This window comes from Pristiophorus japonicus, chromosome 6 (genome assembly GCF_044704955.1).
Source record: "Pristiophorus japonicus isolate sPriJap1 chromosome 6, sPriJap1.hap1, whole genome shotgun sequence".
In the NCBI taxonomy this organism is placed as follows: domain Eukaryota; kingdom Metazoa; phylum Chordata; class Chondrichthyes; family Pristiophoridae; genus Pristiophorus; species Pristiophorus japonicus.
This window is the reverse complement of record NC_091982.1, coordinates 179820150-179841924: the sequence shown is the minus strand read 5'-3', so window position 1 is coordinate 179841924 and position 21775 is coordinate 179820150. Positions and strand designations below refer to the sequence as shown.

At 45.3% G+C, this 21775-nt stretch overlaps 1 protein-coding gene across 2 annotated transcripts in view; it reads left to right on the top strand.

Annotated features, from left to right (window-relative positions):
• Positions 1–21775, top strand: part of LOC139265315 (chloride channel protein 2-like) — a 684518-nt gene that overhangs the window by 446008 nt on the left and 216735 nt on the right. For both annotated transcript variants that reach the window (XM_070882282.1, XM_070882283.1), the window contains exons 8-9: positions 12509–12634; positions 12765–12849. In XM_070882282.1, coding sequence (XP_070738383.1) covers positions 12509–12634; positions 12765–12849 — 211 coding nt within the window. The remainder of the gene's footprint in view (positions 1–12508; positions 12635–12764; positions 12850–21775) is intronic.

Here is a 21775-nt window from a genome sequence, read left to right as displayed (position 1 = left end):
CATTCACGCTGCTCCCGCCTCTCGCCGACTGCCGCCCTAACAATTTGAAGGGGTAAATGGGAAGGCTTCTCTTCCCATGAGCGGGCCCTCTGATATAAAGAGTCGCCGCTCGTCCCAACCCCCGTGGCAGCCCTTAAAGTTATTCGACGGAGACGGATGGCAAGGTATAACGATCTTTAATTACGGGTGCCCGGGAACACCTCTCATCACAGCCGCCTGTGAGTGGAGATGTTCTCCGAATAGCAAAATCATACATCATTTATACATTTCATAGACCCCTTCGCTCCCCGGTACGACCTCCCTCGATCTCTAATTGGGTTACCTTATTAGTAATATTTTGGATTGACAGACCAGGATCTCAAGGCAACCTCAGACCTTAACTGGGATGACATCATTGGATTAGAATTTGCTGATCGTACATGGCGCCTAAAAGTTTGTTTAGAGTCTTCCATGGTGTCTTATCTTGTCGGACTGGACGTAACTTAATGTTATCTAATCCCTAATATATCAATGCTGAATCAGAAGCCTCTGGGTCCTTGGTACTGGAATGTGTGAGGTCAGCTAGAGACTTTTTGCCTCTTTTGCTGAGCCGATGTAGAAGCCGGCACTTTAACTCTTTTTTTCGCTGATACTCCAAATGCCAAATTTCTCTTACACAATTTATGTGCTCCAGTTATACGCGTGTAGAGAACTGACAGCCTGAATGTTGCGTTGAATTCTCAACAAGTCCAACAAGGCTTTGAACTGTGCAAATGGCCTAGAAATTGCAATCGGCGGCTTCCCGTGGGTGGATGCCTCCGACCATTAAAAAAAATAATTACGAAAATACCTGGTGGTCCTGGAAGAACGAACACTTCCGCTCCGAGGCCTAGATGCGCAGCCCAGTGCCAGAGACCCACGCATCCCAGGAACGTACGGGCATCCTGGGATCACGTGGGCCTGGACCACTAATGAAAATGTAATATTCCCATTGATAGTAATGGTGAGTTCCATTTGTATGAAAACACAATACATAAATTAAAAAACACCTCACTTATTTAAAATGAATAAAAATTGAATTACATTAAACATTTTAGAAAAAAAATATTTTTTTGAAATTTTTAAAAATATGTTTTAATAGTGTTAAAAAGAAACTTACCTTAATGGACTGGGTTTTTATATAAAAAAAGTATTCATTTATTTTTTTCTATCTTTTAAAACTCTTCCGCTGGTAAAAGCAGGCCTTACGTCAGGCAGGAACCTTTGACAGATCGCAAGTACTGGGTTTAGGCTCATGCGCAGTGCAGGTCTAAACCTGGAACTTGTGAGGCCTCTTCGGGCGTTTGTGCACATCGTATGCACCCGGAAAACCCGCAATTTGCCCAACATTTATCCACCTATTTAAAAGCTAATGTGGATTCTGTTTCCATCATTGTTTGTTTGTTGAAAGGCATTCTCTCTATCTTCAAAAAAAATCTCATATGCTTTTCTCTACAATTTGCTAAGCATGGTCACAATTTTCACTGGCATGTACAGATTGTAAAACACTAAAGTTACCAATAGCAACAAATAAGACCAAGCTTTCTTGAGGATTTCCATTCTTTTATCAGCTTTTCCAGCTATGTTTGCTGCTAATCTGGCCCAAAATAAATCAAATGCAATCACCATATTTCTTGATATGGTCTTCTTAAAGCTGCAGATAACACACTATGGTCTATCTTTTCTGTAGGCACAGTTCAAAATGGTTCAAAGTAGGTTTTAAACAGACTGGTCTAAGTTACTGCTTGTTTGCAGTTTTCTGAAGTCGGCTCATTAGCATAGTTCCAAGTGCAGATTTGGGCATATTCAGAAACCATACCAGTTGTGGGAGTGGAAAATTGTCTGAAGGTATGGAAACAATTAAAGAATAAGCTTCTGAACCCATTGAGTCTTTCCCAAGGCTGAAGCAGAAGATAATTACATTGAATTTACAGCACAGAAACAAGCCACTCGGCTGGTGTTTATGCTTCACAAGAGCCCCCTCCCGCTCTGCTAACTCCATCTCACCCTATCAGCACATAAATATAATAAATGAGGATTAGGAAGTGACAGGCAAAAAGTGCAAAGAAACCCAAGGTGCAGGTAAGTGATGCTGCAGCCAGTATCTGCCCCTCTGTTTGATGACAGCTCAAGTGCAGATGGTGCTGCATGAGGTGGCTCTAGGAAGGTTTGCCCTTTCTGCCTGTGCAAGGCACTGTCCCCATTGGTCAACATTGCAGCATAGACGGAAGGAAGAGAAAATAGTTTGTAGGCAACTGCAGATTGATACTGTCATTAGCTGTGCCAGACCTGTGCTGTACCTGGCTGTCTTAGAAACATAGAAATCTACAGTGCAGAACGAGGCTATTTCGGCCCATCGTGTTCGCGCCGGCCGACAAAGAGTCACACAGGCCTCGGTCAGCAGCCCTGAAGGTTACATATAAACCTATGAACAATGGTGGACAGGTAAAGAGCATCCGGCCCAACCAGTCTGCCCCACACAACTGCGACACCCCTTGCACTGCAACATTCTACACTCCACCCCAACCGGAGTGTTCTAACTGGACTGTGAATATATGTCTCCATGCTTGTCATGTATTCAACCAGCATTGTAACCCATGTATAATCTAACCTAAGTTGTACACTGTGAGAACAATGACCACCAGGTGGTGAACTTGTGGGAGACACTCCTAACCTGGACCTTCAGATATAAAAGGGGAAGCTCCACCCACTTCCATCACTTGAGTGTATGAAATAAAGGACAGGTCACAGACTGACCTTCTCTCAAGCATGGGCCTCGTGTGCATTTATACTGCATAGTAAGGACCTATCAATGGCGACAAGAAACTCGGATTTAAACCACGCGAGCATGACCACTAGCAGAACAGACGAGAGGTACTGTGTTAAGGAATGGTTGGGACAGAGATTCAACATTGTTAAAGCAGCACTCAGTTCTCCAGGCAGACAAGGGCAGTCGGGCATGCCCCAACATGTAGTCGAACCCAGAGGGGGAGTTCGACAGAGACAATGGCAAGCTGAACGACGATTCATGCCATTGCAAGGGACAATAGGGCCAGTAATGGGGCCATCAACACCTGTTAATGGCGCACTCAAGGGCAATAACGGGCAGTCAGGGACGATCGACTGGCAAGTGACCTTTTGTTTCCAACAGCAGCTCATGCTGGAGGCGTGGAGACACATACTCAACCGGAGTTTGCAGAGATGAGCAAAATACCTGCAGTAATTGCAGAAATGAACACTGGGGGAAATCACTGGAAGCTGAAGTTCAGCGAGTTCATGTGGAGCACGTATACAGTTCATACACCAGGACGCCACCGATAATGATGAAAGTGCTCCTCAATGGCATCCCAGTATCAATGGAGCTAGACACGGGGGCCAGCCAGTCCCTGATGGGTATCAAACAGTTTGAAAAGTTGTGGGCGTCCAAGGCCAGGAGGCCAAAATTATCGCTGATTGACGCACAGCTACGGACATACACAAAGCAGATCATTCCGGTGCTAGGCAGCGCCACGGTAGTCGTGACCCACAAAGATTCAGAGAACAGACTGCCACTCTGGATTGTCCCAGGGAACGGTCCCGCACTACTGGGGTGGAGTTGGCTTGCTGTCATGAACTGGAAATGGAGCGATGTCAATGCAATTTCCTCTGTGGAGCGAGTATCATGCTCACAGATCCTGGACAAATTTGACTCATTATTTCAACCTGGCATCGGCACTTTCATGGGGGCCAAGGTAGTGAGTCACATAAACCCGGACGCCAGGCCAGTACACCACAAGGCCAGAGCGGTGCCGTACGTGATGCGGGAAAATATAGAAGGCAAATTGGACCGCCTGCTGAGGGAAGGCATCATCTCGCCAGTCGAATTCAGTGACTGGGCGAGCCCGATTGTGCCGGTGCTCAAGGCGGATGGGTCGGTCAGGATATGTGGCGATTACAAGGCCACCATCAATCGGGTGTCACTCCAAGACCAGTACCCGCTACCGAGAGCGGAGGACCTCTTTACGACGCTATCCGGTGGCAAACTTTTTTCAAAATTGGACCTGACCTCAGCTTACATGACCCAGGAGCTGGCGAGTGAGTCGAAGAAGCTGACCACCATCACGACACACAAGGGGTTGTTTGAGTACAACAGATGTCCGTTCGGGATTCGCTCGGCCGCCGCGATCTTCCAACGAAATATGGAAAGCCTCCTCATGTCGATTCCAGGGACGGTGGTTTTTCAGGACGACATCCTCATTACGGGTTACGATACTGAAGAACACCTCCACAACCTGGAGGAGGTGCGACGCAGACAGGACCAGGTAGGGTTGCGACTGAAAAAGGCGAAGTGCGTCTTCCTAGCTCCAGAGGTAGAATTCCTGGGGATGAGGGTAGCAGCAGACGGGATCAGCCCTACTGCGTCCAAGACGGAAGCGATCCAGAGAGCACCCAGACCCCGTAACACGACGGAGCTGCGTTCGTTCCTGGGGCTCCTGAACTATTTTGGTAACTTTCTTCCCAATTGAGCACGCTGCTAGAGCCACTACATGTGCTCCTATGCAAAGGTCGTGAATGGGTCTGGGGGGAAAGCCAGGAAAGGGCTTTTAATAGAGCACGCAATTTGTTATGTTCCAACAATCTGTTAACGCCATATGATCCATGTAAGAAACTTGTGTTAACGTGCGTTGCGTCGTCCTATGGTGTTGGGTGTGTGTTGCAGCATGTCAATGCCAAGGGTCAGTTACAGCTGGTAGCTTATGCCTCCAGAAGTCTGTCCCAGGCAGAAAGGGGCTACAGGATGGTAGAAAAGGAGGCGCTCGCATGTGTATATGCGGTAAAGAAAATGCACTAGTACCTGTTTGGCAGGAAATTTGAGCTGGAGCCAGATCGCAAACCCCCAATGTCCCTTTTGGCCGACAACAGGGCCATAAATGCAAATGCATCGGCCCGCATACAGAGGTGGGCACTCGTGTTAGCCGCTTATGACTACACAATTCGGCACAGACCGGGCACCGAAAACTGCGCCGATGCACTCAGCAGGCTCCCACTAGCCACCACTGAGGGGGCTACCGAGCATGCTGCTGAGATGGTCATGGCTGTTGAAGCTTTCGGAAGCGAAGGCTCACCCGTGACAGCCCGTCAGATTAAAGTCTGGACAAATAGAGACCCGCTATTGTCTCTAGTCAAGAAATGTGTCCTGAATGGGGACTGGGCAGCCACGTACAGGGCATGCCCTGAGAAATTTAAACCATTTCACAGGCGCAAGGATGAACTCTCGATTCAGGCCGATTGCCTACTGTGGGGAAACCGCGTAGTCATGCCCCAGATGGGCAGAGAGGTGTTCATCAGAGAACTCCACAATGGGCACCCGGGCATTGTCACAATGAAGGCAATTGCAAGGTCACACGTTTGGTGGCCAGGGATAGACGCAGATCTGGAACTTTGTGTTCACAGGTGCAACACGTGTGCCCAGCTGGGCAATGCGCCCAGGGAAGCCCCCCTTAGCCCCTGGCCATGGCCCGCCAAGCCTTGGTCACGCATCCATGTGGACTACGCAGATCCTTTCATGGGGAAAATGTTGTTGGTTGTAGTAGACGCCTACTCCAAATGGATCGAGTGTGACATTTTAAATTCAAACACATCCTCTGCAACGTAGAAAGTCTACGGGCAATGTTCGCCACCCACGGTCTACCGGACATCTTGGTCAGCGACAATGGCCCGTGCTTCACAAGCACTGAATTCCAGGACTTCATGGCAGGCAATGGAATGAACCATGTTAGAACGGCACCGTTCAAGCCGGCCTCAAACGGCCAGGCAGAACGAGCAGTGCAGATAATCAAACAGGGGATGCTCAGAATCCAAGGGGGTTCCCTACAAAGCCGCTTATCACGCTTCCTGTTGGCCTACATATCCCAACCACACTCGCTCACAGGGGTTCCACCCGCAGAGCTGCTAATGAAAAGGACGCTCAAAACCCGGTTATCCCTTATACACCCCACCATGAAAGAAATTGTCAAGAGCAGGCGCCAGTCACAATATGACTACCATGACCGGAATGCGAGAGCGCGATGTATTGCTGTAAATGACCATGTTTTTGTCCTCAACTACGCTGCAGGGCCCAAATGGCTCGCAGGCACTGTGGTTGCCAAAGAGGGAAATAGGATTCTGGTCGTTAAACTTACCAATGGACAAATCTGCCGCAAACATGTGGATCAAACAAAAAGGAGGTTCAGCAACCCCATAGAAGAAGCAGAGGAAGAACACGATGTAGAGTTCACTCCACTACAGGTGACCGAACACAGGAACCAAAGGGAGGAGAGCCCAGTCACTGTGGGCAGTCCGGACAGGCCTGAGGCACCGCAAACAGCAGACACTCAGGCCAGCGGCCAACAACCGGAGCCCCAACTCAGGCGCTCTACAAGGGAGCGTAAACCACCAGAGAGACTCAACCTGTGATCCCAATAAGACTTTGCGGGGGGAGGCGATGTCATGTATTCAACCAGCATTGTAACCCATGTATAATCTGACCTAAGTTGTACACTGTGAGAACAATGAGCACTAGGTGGTGAACTTGTGGGAGACACTCCTAACCTGGACCTTCAGGTATAAAAGGGGAAGCTCCACCCACCTTCATCTCTTGAGTGCTATGGAATAAAGGACAGGTCACAGACTGACCTCTCAAGCATGGGCCTCGTGTGCATTTATATGGCATTGTAAGGACCTATCAATGCTTGTTGCTGGGTAGGTGTGACAAGGTCTGCACTTATGGTTGGCAGTATCTTGACAGGTGCAACAATTTCGGCTACACTTGATGTTGATCATCTTTGCAGGCCTCCTTTCATGCATTACCTCTGACAGCATGATGTACTGTGATAAGGGTGCTTTCAAGGAAGCATCCAACATTATCTCTAGTTAGGCAATCGTATATCTTAGTGATGCCATCGGGTTTGCTGTGCCAGCTTCCTTTGGGAATAAGAGCATCCACTAATCGTCTGCCACAGTGATGGTGTTCACCTCTGTTTCCAGATGTGGCTGACAGATAGCGACGGATGATAACAGAGCACCTCTGGTACAGTCTGAACTTCCTGCCATCCCTTCATTCCTCTTCCAAACACCTCAGATGGGGGTGGGAGTGAAGAACTTCTCACTGGAAAACCTATGAATACCAATATGGAACTGGAGGAAAATAATTTAGGACAATTGGAGCATTGTTGGATAGTGATCAGGAATGGGAACCCGAGCTGATTTTTAGCCTCCTTAATCCAAGAGCACTGAGGCCTGCTGTAGCACTGTTATCACTGCCAGACTGAGATCAACCAACTCGGTGTAAGCCTGGGATCAAATTGGGAGCCTTCCTGATTTATAAGACTTTGATAATCATTTTGTCATGAATCCAGGGTGAGCGGCTATTTCCCCCATGATCTGAAGCACGGTGGTGGTGTTTTATTTATCACCCCTGTGCTTGCTGACCTCCACTGGCTCCCAGTGCGGAAACGCCTCGAGTTTAAAATTCTCATCCTTGCTTTCAAATCCCTCTGTGGCCTCACCCTTCCCTATCTCTGTTATCTTCTCCAGCCCCACAACCAATGTTCCCTGTAGGCTGCACTGTATTCCGTGCAGCCTGTTACTTTCAATGCACGGTCCCTTCAAATTTCTGCATATGAGCGGTATTTCTGATGTAAAAGCTTGTTGTTGGAAATGTGAGGGAACATTGCTAGCAACCCTCCAAGATCTCTGCATTCCTCCAATCCCCAATTTTAATCGCTCCGCCATTAGTGGCCGTGCCTTCAGCCGCCTACTCTCTGGAATTCCCTCCCTAAACCTCTCCGCCTCTCTACGTCTCTCTCCTCCTTCAAGACGCTCCTTAAAACCTACCTCTTTGACCAAGCTTGTGGTTATCTGCCCTAATATCTCTTTATGTGGCTCGGTGTCAGATTGGGATGCTTATGTTAAAGTCGCTGTATGATTGTCCATCTGCCTGAAGGTGGTGATGAGCTATACAACTGAGTTACTTCAGAGGGTAGTTAAGAGTCAACCACGTTGGCCATGTATAGGTAACGACCTCAGATATTCTTCTCTGAAGGACATTAGAGTAACTGAAGTCCAACAGCTTCAGTGTCATTTTTATTGATACCAGCTTTTTATTTCCAATTTTTCTTTAACTGAATTAATGGTGCGATTTGAACACTCATTCTTTGGATTGGTTCAAGCCTCTGGATTACAAGTCCAGTTACATAACCACTATGCTAATTGACTTCATCATATCTGGGTTACAAAAAGGAAGAAGCCTCTGATTTGGATTGCTATCCAGTGACTCTGGCTGGAAAATAAGTGAAGAGCGGGCATGGCTGTGATATCCCACTCATTTTCCAAGTTCACACCTGAAGAATAGCAAGTTGAGCTGTGCCTCATAAGTTATTACCTAAAGGAGACACAGGAGAAACACTAGAAACTACAAGCAAAGCACAGTTACTGCTCTTAAAGGACAGTGAAAAGTGTCTGAAGGTGTAACTACACAAAAAACTTTATATTTTCAAGTTTACATAAGAAATAGGAACAGGAGTAGGCCACCCGGTCCCTCGCGCCTGCTCCGCTATTTAATAAGACCATGGCTGATCTGATCATGGACTCAGCTCCACTTCCCTGCCCGCTCCCCATAACCCTTTATTCCCTTATCGCTCAAATATCTGTCTATCTCTGCCTTAAATATATTCAATGACCCAGCCTCCACAACTCTCGGCAGATAATTCCATAGATTTATAACCCTCTGAGAGAAGAAATTCCTCCTCATCTCAGTTTTAAATGGGCGGCCCCTTATTATGAGGCTATGCCCCTTAATTTTACTTTCCCCTATGAGTGGAAATATCCTCTCTGCATCCACCTTGTCTAGCCCGCTCATTATCTTATATGTTTCGACAAGATCACCTCTCATTCTTCTGAACTCCAGTGTGTATATACCCAACCTACTCAACCTATCTTCATAAGTCAACCTCCTCATCTCCGGAATCAACCTAGTGAATCTTCTCTGAACAGCCTCCAATGCAAGTATATCCTTCCTTAAATACGGAGACTAAAACTGTGCGCAGTACCCTAGGTGTGGCCTCACCAATACCCTGTACAGTTGTAGCAGGACATATCTGCTTTTGTACTCTATCCCCCTTGCAATAAAGGCCAACATTCCATTTGCCTTCTTGATTACATGCTGTACCTGCATACTCACTTTTTTTGTTTCATGCAAAAGGACCCCCAGGTCCCTCTGAACTGCAGCACTTTGCAATTTTTCTTTATTTAAATAATAATTTGCTTTTGTATTTTTTTCTGCCAAAGTGGATAACCTCACATTTTCCCACACTATACTCCATCTGCCTAATTTTTGCCTATTCATTTAGCCTGTCTATATCCCTTTGCAGATTTTTGTGTCCTCCTCACAATTTGCTTTCCCACCCATTTTTGTAACATCAGCAAACTTGGCACCATTACACTCGGTCCCTTCATCTAAGTCATTAATATAGATTGTAAATAGTTGAGGCCCCAGCACTGATCCCTGCGGCATAGTGCTCAACAAAAATATATTCCAGTGAAAAAGAAGGGCGTTAAGAGAAGGGATAACCAGCCGTGGATAACCAAGGAAATAAAGGAGAGTATCAAATTAAAAACCAATGCGTATAAGGTGGCCAAGGTTAGTGGGAAACTAGAAGATTGGGAAAATTTTAAACGACAGCAAAGAATGACTAAAAAAGCAATAAAGAAAGGAAAGATAGATTACGAAAGTAAACTTGCGCAAAACATAAAAACAGATAGTAAAAGCTTTTACAGATATTTTAAAGGAAAAGATTGACTAAAGTAAATGTTGGTCCCTTAGAAGATGAGAAAGGGGATTTAATAATGGGAAATGTGGAAATGGCTGAGACCTTGAACAATTATTTTGCTTTGGTCTTCACAGTGGAAGACACAAAAACCATGCCAAAAATTGCTGGTCACAGGAATGTGGGAAGGGAGGACCTTGAGATAATCACTATCATTAGGTGGGTAGTGCTGGACAGGCTAATAGGACTCAAGGTAGACAAGTCCCCTGGTCCTGATGAAATGCATCCCAGGGTATTAAAAGAGATGGCGGAAGTTATAGCAGATGCATTCGTTATAATCTACCAAAATTCTCTGGACTCTGGGGAAGTACCAGCGGATTGGAAAGCAGCTAATGTAACGCCTCTGTTTAAAAAAGGGGGCAGACAAAAGGCAGGTAACTACAGTCCGGTTAGTTTAACATCTGTAGTGGGGAAAATGCTTGAAACTATCATTAAGGAAGAAATAGCGGGACATCTAGATAGGAATAGTGCAATCAAGCAGATGCAGCATGGATTCATGAAGGGGAAATCATGTTTAACTAATTTACTGGAATTCTTTGAGGATATAACGAGCATGGTGGATAGTGGTGTACTGATGGATGTGGTGTATTTAGATTTCCAAAAGGCATTCGATAAGATGCCACACAAAAGGTTACTGCAGAAGATAAAGGTACGCGGAGTCAGAGGAAATGTATTAGCATGGATAGAGAATTGGCTGGCTAACAGAAAGCAGAGAGTCGGGATAAATGGGTCCTTTTCGGGTTGGAAATCGGTGGTTAGTGGTGTGCCACAGGGATCGGTGCTGGGACCACAACTGTTTACAATATACATAGATGACCTGGAAGAGGGGACAGAGTGTAGTGTAACAAAATTTGCAGATGACACAAAGATTAGTGGGAAAGCGGGTTGTGTAGAGGACACAGAAAGGCTGCAAAGAGATTTAGATAGGTTAAGCGAATGGGCTAAGGTTTGGCAGATGGAATACAATGTCGGAAAGTGTGAGGTCATCCACCTTGGGGGGAAAAAAAACAGTAAAAGGGAATATTATTTGAATGGGGAGAAATTACAACATGCTGCGGTGCAGAGGGACCTGGGGGTCCTTGTGCATGAATCCCAAAAAGTTAGTTTGCAGGTGCAGCAGGTAATCAGAAAGGCGAATGGAATGTTGGCCTTCATTGCGAGAGGAATGGAGTACAAAAGCAGGGAGGTCCTGCTGCAACTGTATAGGGTATTGGTGAGGCCGCACCTGGAGTACTGCATGCAGTTTTGGTCACCTTACTTAAGGAAGGATATACTGGCTTTGGAGGGGGTACAGAGACGATTCACTAGGCTGATTCCGGAGATGAGGGGGTTACCTTATGATGATAGATTGAGTAGACTGGGTCTTTACTTGTTGGAGTTCAGAAGGATGAGGGGTGATCTTATAGAAACATTTAAAATAATGAAAGGGCTAGACAAGATAGAGGCAGAGAGGTTGTTCCCACTGGTCAGGGAGACTAGAACTAGGGGGCACAGCCTCAAAATACGGGGGAGCCAATTTAAAACCGAGTTGAGAAGGAATTTCTTCTCCCAGAGGGTTGTGAATCTGTGGAATTCTCTGCCCAAGGAAGCAGTTGATGGTAGCTCATTGAATGTATTCAAGTCACAGATAGATAGATTTTTAACCAATAAGGGAATTAAGTGTTACGGGGAGCGGGCGGGTAAGTGGAGCTGAGTCCACGGCCAGATCAGCCATGATCTTTTTGAATGGCGGAGCAGGCTCGAGGTGCTAGATGGCCTACTCCTGTTCCTAATTCTTATGTTCTTATTACCCCACTAGTTACTGTTTGCCAACCGAAAAATGACCCATTTATCCCGACTCTTTGTTTTCTGTTAGTTAGCCAATCATCTATCCATACTAATATATTACCTCCAACCCTGTGAACTTTTATCTTGTGCAGTAACCTTTTATGTGGCACCTTATTGAATGCATTCTGGAAATCCAAATACACCACATCCACTGGTTCACCCTTATCCATCCTGCTCGTTACATCCTCAAAGAACTCCAGCAATTTTTAAAAGAATGACAGATAATTTAGGGTCGTCAATAGTCAAGTAAAAATGTAGCCCATCTAAGTTAAATTTAGCTGAAGTTAATAGAGCAACTTAGTCACTGGTTAATATTACTTTTCTCTTTCTGACTCTTCCCTTTTCATTGTTTAACAGATTAACAACAGCAATGATTTACTTACCATACCGATTTCTTAATTCATTTGGCAAAGTCAGTATTTTTAATCCTTTCTTCAGTTAACCTCTTTACAATCCTGACTAATGGCTGCAGATAGTGAGCTTGTGGCTTTCTCTGATCTTGCAGCTTATGCTTTTAGGTTAGGAGTGCCGAGTTGTTCCCATATTTGATTGTTGGCAATGTTTTGCCCTTTGACCTGTGCTGCTGTGACTGCTCTGGTGCTGCTGTGGCTGCTCACAACTTTATTTGCATGAGTTTGCAATTGTCCTTGAAAAGGGCAAGTTACATGTTTGCCTGAGATTTAATTTTATTTTTACGTTTTCTTCCTCGAATGTTTGTCCTGTACCTATCTGTATTAAAAAAACATAGGATGAGTTTTAATCCCAAATCTTCCATTTTGTTAATTACTAATAAGTTTTCTCTGACTTCCTTCCAATAGGTGTCCTTTTCAGTATTGAAGTAACATCGACATTTTTTGCTGTCAGAAATTACTGGCGTGGCTTCTTTGCTGCTACATTCAGTGCCTTTATATTCAGAGTACTGGCTGTCTGGAACAAAGATGAAGGTATATGAAAGCTGCAAATAGATTGTGAAAACATAATACTGTTATGTTCTATTCTAGAGAAATATTGCACCATCTGTTCCTTATTATATTGATATCTAATAAGATATGAACTTGCATCCATCTTTTGCAGAAACCATCACTGCCTTGTTTAAAACTCGATTTCGTTTGGATTTTCCATTCGATCTTCAAGAACTGCCAGCCTTTGCAGTAATTGGGTATGTTTTTGTACTTGAGGCAGATATAACTCATAACTCTTTGAGGATATAACGAGCATGGTGAATAGAGGTGTACCGATGGATGTGGTGTATTTAGATTTTCAAAAGGCATTCGATAAAGTGCCACACAAAAAGTTACTGCAGAAGATAAAGGTACGCGGAGTCAGAGGAAATGTATTAGCATGGATAGAGAATTGGCTGGCGAACAGAAAGCAGAGAGTCGGGATAAAGGGTCCTTTTCGGGTTGGAAATCGGTGCTTAGTGGTGTGCCACAGGGATCGGTGCTGGGACCACAATTGTTTACAATATTATACATAGATGACCTGGAAGAGGGGACAGAGTGTAGTGTAACAAAATTTGCAGATGACACAAAGATTAGTGGGAAAGCGGGTTGTGTAGAGGACACAGAAAGGCTGCAAAGAGATTTAGATAGGTTAAGCGAATGGGCTAAGGTTTGGCAGATGGAATACAATGTCGGAAAGTGTGAGGTCATCCACCTTGGGAAAAAAAACAGTAAAAGGGAATATTATTTGAATGGGGAGAAATTACAACATGCTGAGTTGCAGAGGGACCTGGGGGTCCTTGTGCATGAATCCCAAAAAGTTAGTTTGCAGGTGCAGCAGGTAATCAGGAAGGCGAATGGAATGTTGGCCTTCATTGCGAGAGGGATGGAGTGCAAAAGCAGGGAGGTCCTGCTGCAACTGTATAGGATATTGGTGAGGCCCCACCATGAGTACTGCGTGCAGTTTTGGTCACCTTACTTAAGGAAGGATATACTAGCTTTGGAGGGGGTACAGAGACGATTCACTCGGCTGATTCCGGCGATGAGGGGGTTACCTTATGATGATAGATTGAGTAGACTGGGTCTTTACTCGTTGGAGTTCAGAAGGATGAGGGGGGATCTTATAGAAACATTTAAAATAATGAAAGGGATAGACAAGATAGAGGCAGAGAGGTTGTTTCCACTAGTCGGGGAGACTAGAACTAGGGGGCACAGCCTCAAAATACGGGGGAGCCAATTTAAAACCGAGTTGAGAAGGAATTTCTTCTCCCAGAGAGTTGTGAATCTGTGGAATTCTCTGCCCAAGGAAGCAGTTGAGGCTAGCTCATTGAATGTATTCAAGTCACAGATAGATAGATTTTTAACCAATAAGGGAATTAAGAGTTACGGGGAGAGGGCGGGTAAGTGGAGCTGAGTCCACGGCCAGATCAGCCATGATCTTGTTGAATGGCGGAGCAGGCTCGAGGTGCTAGATGGCCTACTCCTGTTCCTAATTCTTATGTTCTTATATAAATAGATTGAAAGTGATCATATCATTAATATAATATATAATTTAGTTTATTGGGGGGAAAATTGCGGCCGGAGGCTTCCTTCAGTCGAACACCATCGACCCGAAAAAAATCTATGAAAATATCTGGCAGTCCCAGAGGAACGTAGGATTCCGGTCAGAGGCCTTCATTCGCTGCGCAGCATATGGGAACATGTCCTCCAGGTACGTACGCACGCATATACAGGAATCATCTGGGCCCGGACCACCAATCATTATCTAGTATTCTCATTGATAATGGCAACTCTGTTTGTACGGACCTCCCATTACTATCAATGAGAAAACCCTCCTAAAACAAGAAACACAACACAATAAATTAAAAAAAACACCTCACATATTTAAAATTAATTGACATTGAATGTAATTAAATGTTTTAGAAAATTTAAAAAAACAATTTTTTGTAATGTGTTTTAATAGGGTTAAAAAAACTTAATGGACAGGGTTTTTAATATAAAAGTGAGTGTTTACATTTAATTTTTATATGTTTTAAAACTCTTACACCAGCTTTTACCAGGCATAAGAGTTTTGAGGACATTCGCTGGGCAAGAGTTGGGCAAGTAGCGGATGTCCTTCCTTTGATGGACCAGTTCTCGCCACATACGCATTGCGCGCCGAGAACCAGCATTTGTGAGGCCTCACCGGGTGTGTGCGCAAATTTCAGCCCAATATAATATCAATATGGAATAGGTGTGGAAATTAAAATGATTTATTATGCAATCTGGGAATATTGTCCTTTGTAACTGTTCAGAATATAAAGCAGGCGATTTTAGTAACGGAACTCCATTGCTGCCATGGTACCGCAGGTAACCTTTGGGAGTAATATCTGCTCTAGACAAATGAGTTTGCACAGTGAGTTATACTGTCTTGTTTGCAGATCTTTCTGATCAGGAAAAAGCAAAGGCCTGCACATGTGTTCTCAAAGTGAAAGTTGCTGAATTCATGCTGGTGTAACCACAGTGGTTCTATAATGTCAACACTACTTCATAGTAACAGTGAATATGTGATGTACCTTACCTATAAATCTGTTTTTAAGTCTTAAAGACTGAAAAGATTGAAATTCAGCCATGCCATATGAAGTCAGCAGCCTTGAAAACGATCACACAACATTGCTCTCAAATAGATTCAATTAATCCATAAAATTCTTGAGAAATGTAATATTTGCATCAATTTTTTAAATTCTAGAATATTAAAAGGTGAGCCTCTAAATGTCCTAAATCTTTTAAAATTTGACTACGCGGGCCCGTTCATGGGAAAGATGTTCCTTATTGTGGTAAATGTGTACTCGAAATGGATCGAGTGCATCATTCTGAATTCATGCACGTCATCCACCACCGTTCCAGGTCTGAATCAATTCCAGGCCACCAAACGTGTGACCGGGCAATGGTTTTCATCAGCACAATGCCTGGGTGCTCGTTGTGGAGTTCCCTGATTAATTCCTCCCTGCCCTTCTGGGGCATAACTACCCGGCTGCCCCATAGTAGGCAGTCGGCTTGGATGGAGAGCTCATCCATCCGTCTGTGGAACGGTCTGACCTCCTCAGGGCATGCTCCGTGTGCGGGCGTCCAATCCCCAGTCAGACATTTCTTAATCAGGGATAGGAGGGGATCTCTGTTTGTCCAGATTTTGATCTGGTGGGCTGTGATGGGGGAGCCTGCGCTGTCAAAGGCATCGACAGCCATAACCATCTCGGTGCTTTGCTCCGCTGCTCCCTCAGTGGTGGCCAGTGGAAGCCTGCTGAGCGCGTCAGCGCAATTTTCAGTGCCGGGCCGGTGCTAGATGGAGTCGTCATAAGTTGCCAGCATGAGAACCCATCGCTGTATGCGAGCTGATGCGTGGCATTGATACCCTTGCTGTCTGACAACAGGGATATTAATGGCTTGTGGTCCGTCTCTAATTCAAACTTCCTACCAAAGAGGTACTGATGCATTTTTTTAACACCATAGACACATGCAAGTGCTTCCTTCTCGACCATCCCATATCCCCGTTCTGCTTGAGAGAGCGACCTAGAGGCATAAGCCACAGGTTGTAGTTGACCCTCAGCATTGCCCTGTTGCAACACGCACCCAACCCCATAGGACGATGTATCACATGTCAGAACCAATTTTTTTTACAGGGGTCGTACAGGGTCAGCAACTTGTTTGAACAAAGTAGGTTTCGCGCCTGATTAAAAGCCCGTTCCTGACAGTCCCCCCAAAACCACTCACAACCCTTACACTGGAGCATATGTAGCAGCTCCAACAACGTGTTCAAGTTCGGCAGAAAGTTCCCGAAATAGTTCAACAGTCCCAGGAATGAACGCAACTCCGATGTGTTGCAGGGCTTGGGTGCTCGTCGAATCGCCTCTGTTTTGGATTCGGTGGGCCGAATCCCATCTGCAGCAACCCTCCTGCCCAGAAACTCAACCTCAGGAGCTAAGAACACACATTTAGACTTCTTGAATCGCAGGCCTACCCGGTCCAGTCGGTGTAGCACCTCCTCCAGGTTGTGGAGGTGTTCCTCGGTGTCTCGACCCATGATAAGGATGTCGTCCTGGAATACGATTCTTCCAGGAATGGATTTAAGCAGGCTTTCCATGTTTCTTTGAAAAGTCGCGGCCGCTGATCAAATGCCAAACGGATACCTGTTATAAACGAACAGTCCCTTGTGTGTGGTGATGGTGCTCAGTAGTTTAGATTCGTCGGCCAGTTCCTGGGTCATATAGGCTGAAGTGAGGTCCAACTTGGTGAACAGCTTGCCGCCTGCCAGCGTGGCGAAGAGGTCCTCCGCTCTCGGGAGCGGGTATTGATCTTGTAGGGACACCCAATTGATGGTGGCCTTGTAGTCGCCACAGATCCTGACAGAGCCATCCGCTTTTAGGACGGGAACAATGGGGCTCGCCCAGTCGCTGAATTCAACAGGCGAGATGATGCCCTCTCTCAACAGCTGGTCCAATTCGCTCTCGATCTTTTCCCACATCACATACGGCACCACTCTGGCTTTGTGGTGCACTGGCCTGGCGTCTGGGGTGATGTGTATCACTACTTTAGTGCGTTTGAAAGTCCCGACGCCAGATTGGAATAGTGAATCGAATTGTTGTAGGACTTGTGAGCACGAACTTCGCTCCACAGATGACATTGCGTGAACAGCCCCCCATTTCCAGTTCATCTCAGCTAACCAGCTCCTCCCCAACAGTGCGGGACCATTGCCCGGGACAATCCAGAGCGGCAGCCGATTCACTAACCCATTGTGTGTGACAGCCAACATTGCACTGCCTAGCACCAGAATGATTTCTTTAGTGTAAGTCCGTAATTGTGTCTCAATACATGCTAATTTGGGTCTACTGGTTTTAAGTGGCAATAGCTTCTCAAATTGCTGTACGCCCATGAGTGACTGGCTGGCCCCAGTGTCCAGCTCCATGCGTACTGGGATACCGTTTAATAAAACCATCATCATTGGTGGCGTTTTGGTGTATGAACTGAATATTCGCCACATGGACCCACTGAACCTCGGCGTCCATCGATTTGCCCCAAAAGTCATCCTGCCTCAAAGAACTCTCTTCTGGTCCATCCGCCTCATATATTAGTCTGGTTGCAGACTTCCTGCACATTCGAGCTAAGTGGCCACTGAGATTGCAGTTCCTGCAGACAAACTGTTGAAATCTGCAAGATCTAGCTGAGTGTTTTCCCCCACACCTCCAGCATGAGTTAAAGTTTCCATTGTTGGGAACAAAGGGACTATGGCCAGGCATTCCGCGTTGACTGTCCCTTTGACTGCTCTTAAGTATCCTATTAATGGGTGTCAATGGCCCCATCGTGGGCCGCATTGTCCACTGTGATGGCGTGAATGTCCGTTCAGCCTGCCATTGTCTCTGTTGAAGTCCTACTCTGGGGTCTATTGCTGCCTGGGGAGTGTCGGACTGCCCCTGCCTGCCTGCGGGGCTCTGAGTCGCATTGATGATGTTGACTCCCTGATCCATCACCACGTTAGAGGCAGAATTGTGCGTGTATATTATTTTCGTCTCTTCCTCCCCCGCCATGAAAGTTTGAGCTATCGCCGCCGCTTCCAAGGTCAAATCCTTGGTCTCAATTAATTTGCAGAAAATTTCCGCATGACCGATGCCCTCGATAAAGAAGTTCCTTAGCATCTCCCCCCTGCAGGCGTCTGTGAACTTAGAGGCTGGCCAAATGCTGGAGGTCCGGTATGCTCTGTCCTTCACGACGTCGGTGGGTGTAGAATCTATGTCGGGCCATATGTATGCTACTCGCCGGTTTGAGGTGCTCCCCGATCAATTTGCTAAGTTCGCCAAAGGTTTTGTCCGCTGGCTTTTTGGGTGCTAGTAAGTCCTTCATGAGCGTGTAAGTCTTTGATCCGCAGCTGGCCAAAAGATGAGCCCTTCGCTTGTCGGCCGCTGCATCCCCCAGCCATTCTTTCATGATGAAGCTTTGCTGAAGCCTCTCGACAAAATCGTCCCAGTCTTCCCCAACACAGTCCCGTTCCTCTGTGCTACCGGTGGCCATTCTCGTGGGTCGTGAATTCCCGTTTCTTGTTGCCAATGTAAAGTCCTTACTCTACAATATGAAACCACACGAGGCACATTCTGGGGACAAGGTTACTCTGTGACCTTAACTCTTTATTCACAGGACTCCAAAGACTATGACCCTGCGTGGGACCTCCCTTTTTAAACCTGTGTGATCAGGTAAGGAGTGTCTCCCACAAGTATACCCCTTGTGGTCAAGGTGCGCATCTAGGTTGAGTGTATACAGTAATACAGTGGTGTTACATTGTGGTTACATACATGACACAAAGGCTATCCCATTAACCCCTGTTGGAAAGTGTGTGTGTGTGAAATATAATGTAGAATGTGACGAAGTAGTTATGCTCCTTCCTGTTGAATAAACTGGTGACTCCCATAGTTTAAGCTGGCACGTGGCCACTTGGACATCAGTGAAACTGCACTGCAACTTAGTCAGCACCTTAGGAGAGGATAAAATTTGGGGGAATTTACACAAGCCAAATATGGTAATGTCATCACTTTTTTAAAATATATGAATAGTGCAGTTTATTTTTTTCAGTCCCTCCCCAAGGTGCTGAGAGCCTCAGAATCAATACTTTCTACTTAGAAAAGTGTTTATTCTCTTTCCTGTAGGGTATATTCAGAAACCGTGACAGCCAAGCAGCCTGATTAAAGGACTTGTGTGGCCCTCGGCACAATATGCAACCAAGTCCCTTATCCCACAGGCCATATCTTCCCACTATACTCCAGTCAACATTGTAGACTTAACTCAAGGCATCAAATAAATCTTCTATTCCAATGTCAAAGGCACTCAATCTGTTTACTCCTCAGTTTATTATAAAACTATCAAATCATCGAAACAATAAATGTTATCGTCACAAGACAAATTGCATTATGCAATACATGAGTATCAAAAAACAAAACACAGAGCAGTAATCGAGTACTGAAAACAGAAGACGGAACTAATATTCCAAAAACAGAATATAAAGTGCAGCTCAGCAAATAAGCATCTAGAATAAAATGTATCGTACAACATGAGCATTCTAAATAAATTGCAGGGCTTTTTTCCAAATTTTTCAGTAATCTGTTTACTTTTTTTTCCAACGTAACCACCACAAGCACTTACTTTTTCCAAAAAATTAAAATGAAACACAGTCACATGCTTGGTTTCAAAACACCTCAGGGTGCAGGTGAATGGCCTGGCCTGGTTCTGTTGGGAGAAAAGTCAGAGGAAACATTTGTGGGCTGTCTGAGACCACAATAGAAACATAGAAAATAGGTGCAGGAGTTGGCCATTCGACCCTTCGAGCCTGCACCACCTTTCAATAAGATCATGGCTGATCATTCACCTCAGTACCTCTTTCCTGCTTTCTCTCCATACCCTTTGATCCCTTTAGCCGTAAGAGCCATATCTAAGTCCCTCTTGAATATATCTAACGAACTAGCATCAACAACTCTCTGCGGTAGAGAATTCCACAGGTTCACAACTCTCTGAGTGAAGAAGTTTCTCCTCATCTCGGTCCTAAATGGCTTAACCCTTATCCTTAGACTGTGACCCCTGGTTCTGGACTTCCCCAACATCGGAAACATTCTTCCTGCATCTAACCTGTCCAGTCCCGTCAGAATTTTATGTGTTTCTATGAGATCCCCTCTCATTCTTCTAAACTCCAGTGAATACAGGCCCAGTCAATCCAGTTTCTCCTCATATGTTAGTCCTGCCATCCCGGGAATCAGTCTGGTGAACCTTCGCTGCACTCCCTCAATAGCAAGAACGTCCTTCCTCAGATTAGGAGACCAAAACTGAACACAATATTGCAGGTGAGGCCTCACTAAGGCCCTGTACAACTGCAGTAAGACCTCCCTGCTCCTATACGGAACTCCCCTAGCTTTGAAGGCCAACATACCATTTGCCTTCTTCGCCTGCGGGCGGAGAGTTGAGCTATTTGCCCAGCGAATGCCCATGAAACTTTTACGCCGGTAAAAGCATCCGCCCATGGGAAGCCTCCAAGCGCAAATTTTGGGCCCATGTATACAACATCCATTGCATTTCCCCCATCTACCATGTCTGTTACCCTCTCAAAGGGATCTAGTCGAGCATGATTGTCCCTTTTGAAATCTATGCTGTCTACTTCTATTTTCTCTGTTTCTCAATTTTCAATTACGTAGTAATTTTATCACTAATTAAAGACTCTAAAGTTTTCCCTAATCCAGATTTGCGCTGTCTCCATTTTAAAAAAATTGGTACTACATTGGCAACTTTCCGATCCTCCAACACACATTGACACTCAATAGAGCCCTGAAATATAATTTCTAGGGCCTTAGCAATTTCCTCCCTCATCTCTGTCAGGATGATGAGATGCATCCTGTTGGATCCTGGTGTTTGTCATCTTTTAGCCTAACTAACTTACCTAAAATAATCTTTTATTCCATCATTGTATCGCTGCTCTCACTCAACCCCTTCAGGACTCACCTCCTCTCTGATATCTTCTTTAGTAAATGACTTGGTCAATGAGTTGGAAGTGGTGAAAGCCCAAGTGAAAGAATTGGAGTTGTCAAAAGTCCTACATTGGGAGAAAGTGAATGAATCTTAAGATGACTTGAAAAAGTTGAAATGATTTATAGTTATGTTGGCAGATGAAAGAAGGATGGCAGAAAAGTTATATTGGGTGGAAAAAAAGTTAATGACCTGAAAAGTTGAAGCTGGAATGAATCAAAATGATAGAGCAACAGAGAAGCTGATAACCGACAGCAAGAAGCTTCTCAAACTGAAATCCAAGATGGAAAAAGTATTGACCTTCCCAATGAAAGGGATAAACTAAAGAAGAAAAATTGCTTCTAAATCCTACCTACAGGGATGAGTGAGCACGGGATCTATAAGTGTTTGGAACTTCACATGTCCGCCCAAAGTGCTGCTGGGGAAGAACAAAATAGGATATTAGGTAGCAAACACTAGCACACACATAGCACCTCAAAAAATCTGACAATCTGTGAAACAATTGTACAGTTGACATCTATGTTGATGCCAGATAAGGAGGAAATGGGACGAGCCAGCAGTGGCAATGTTGCTGACGTTGACGCCCAGAAAAAATTATTTTTATTCACCCAG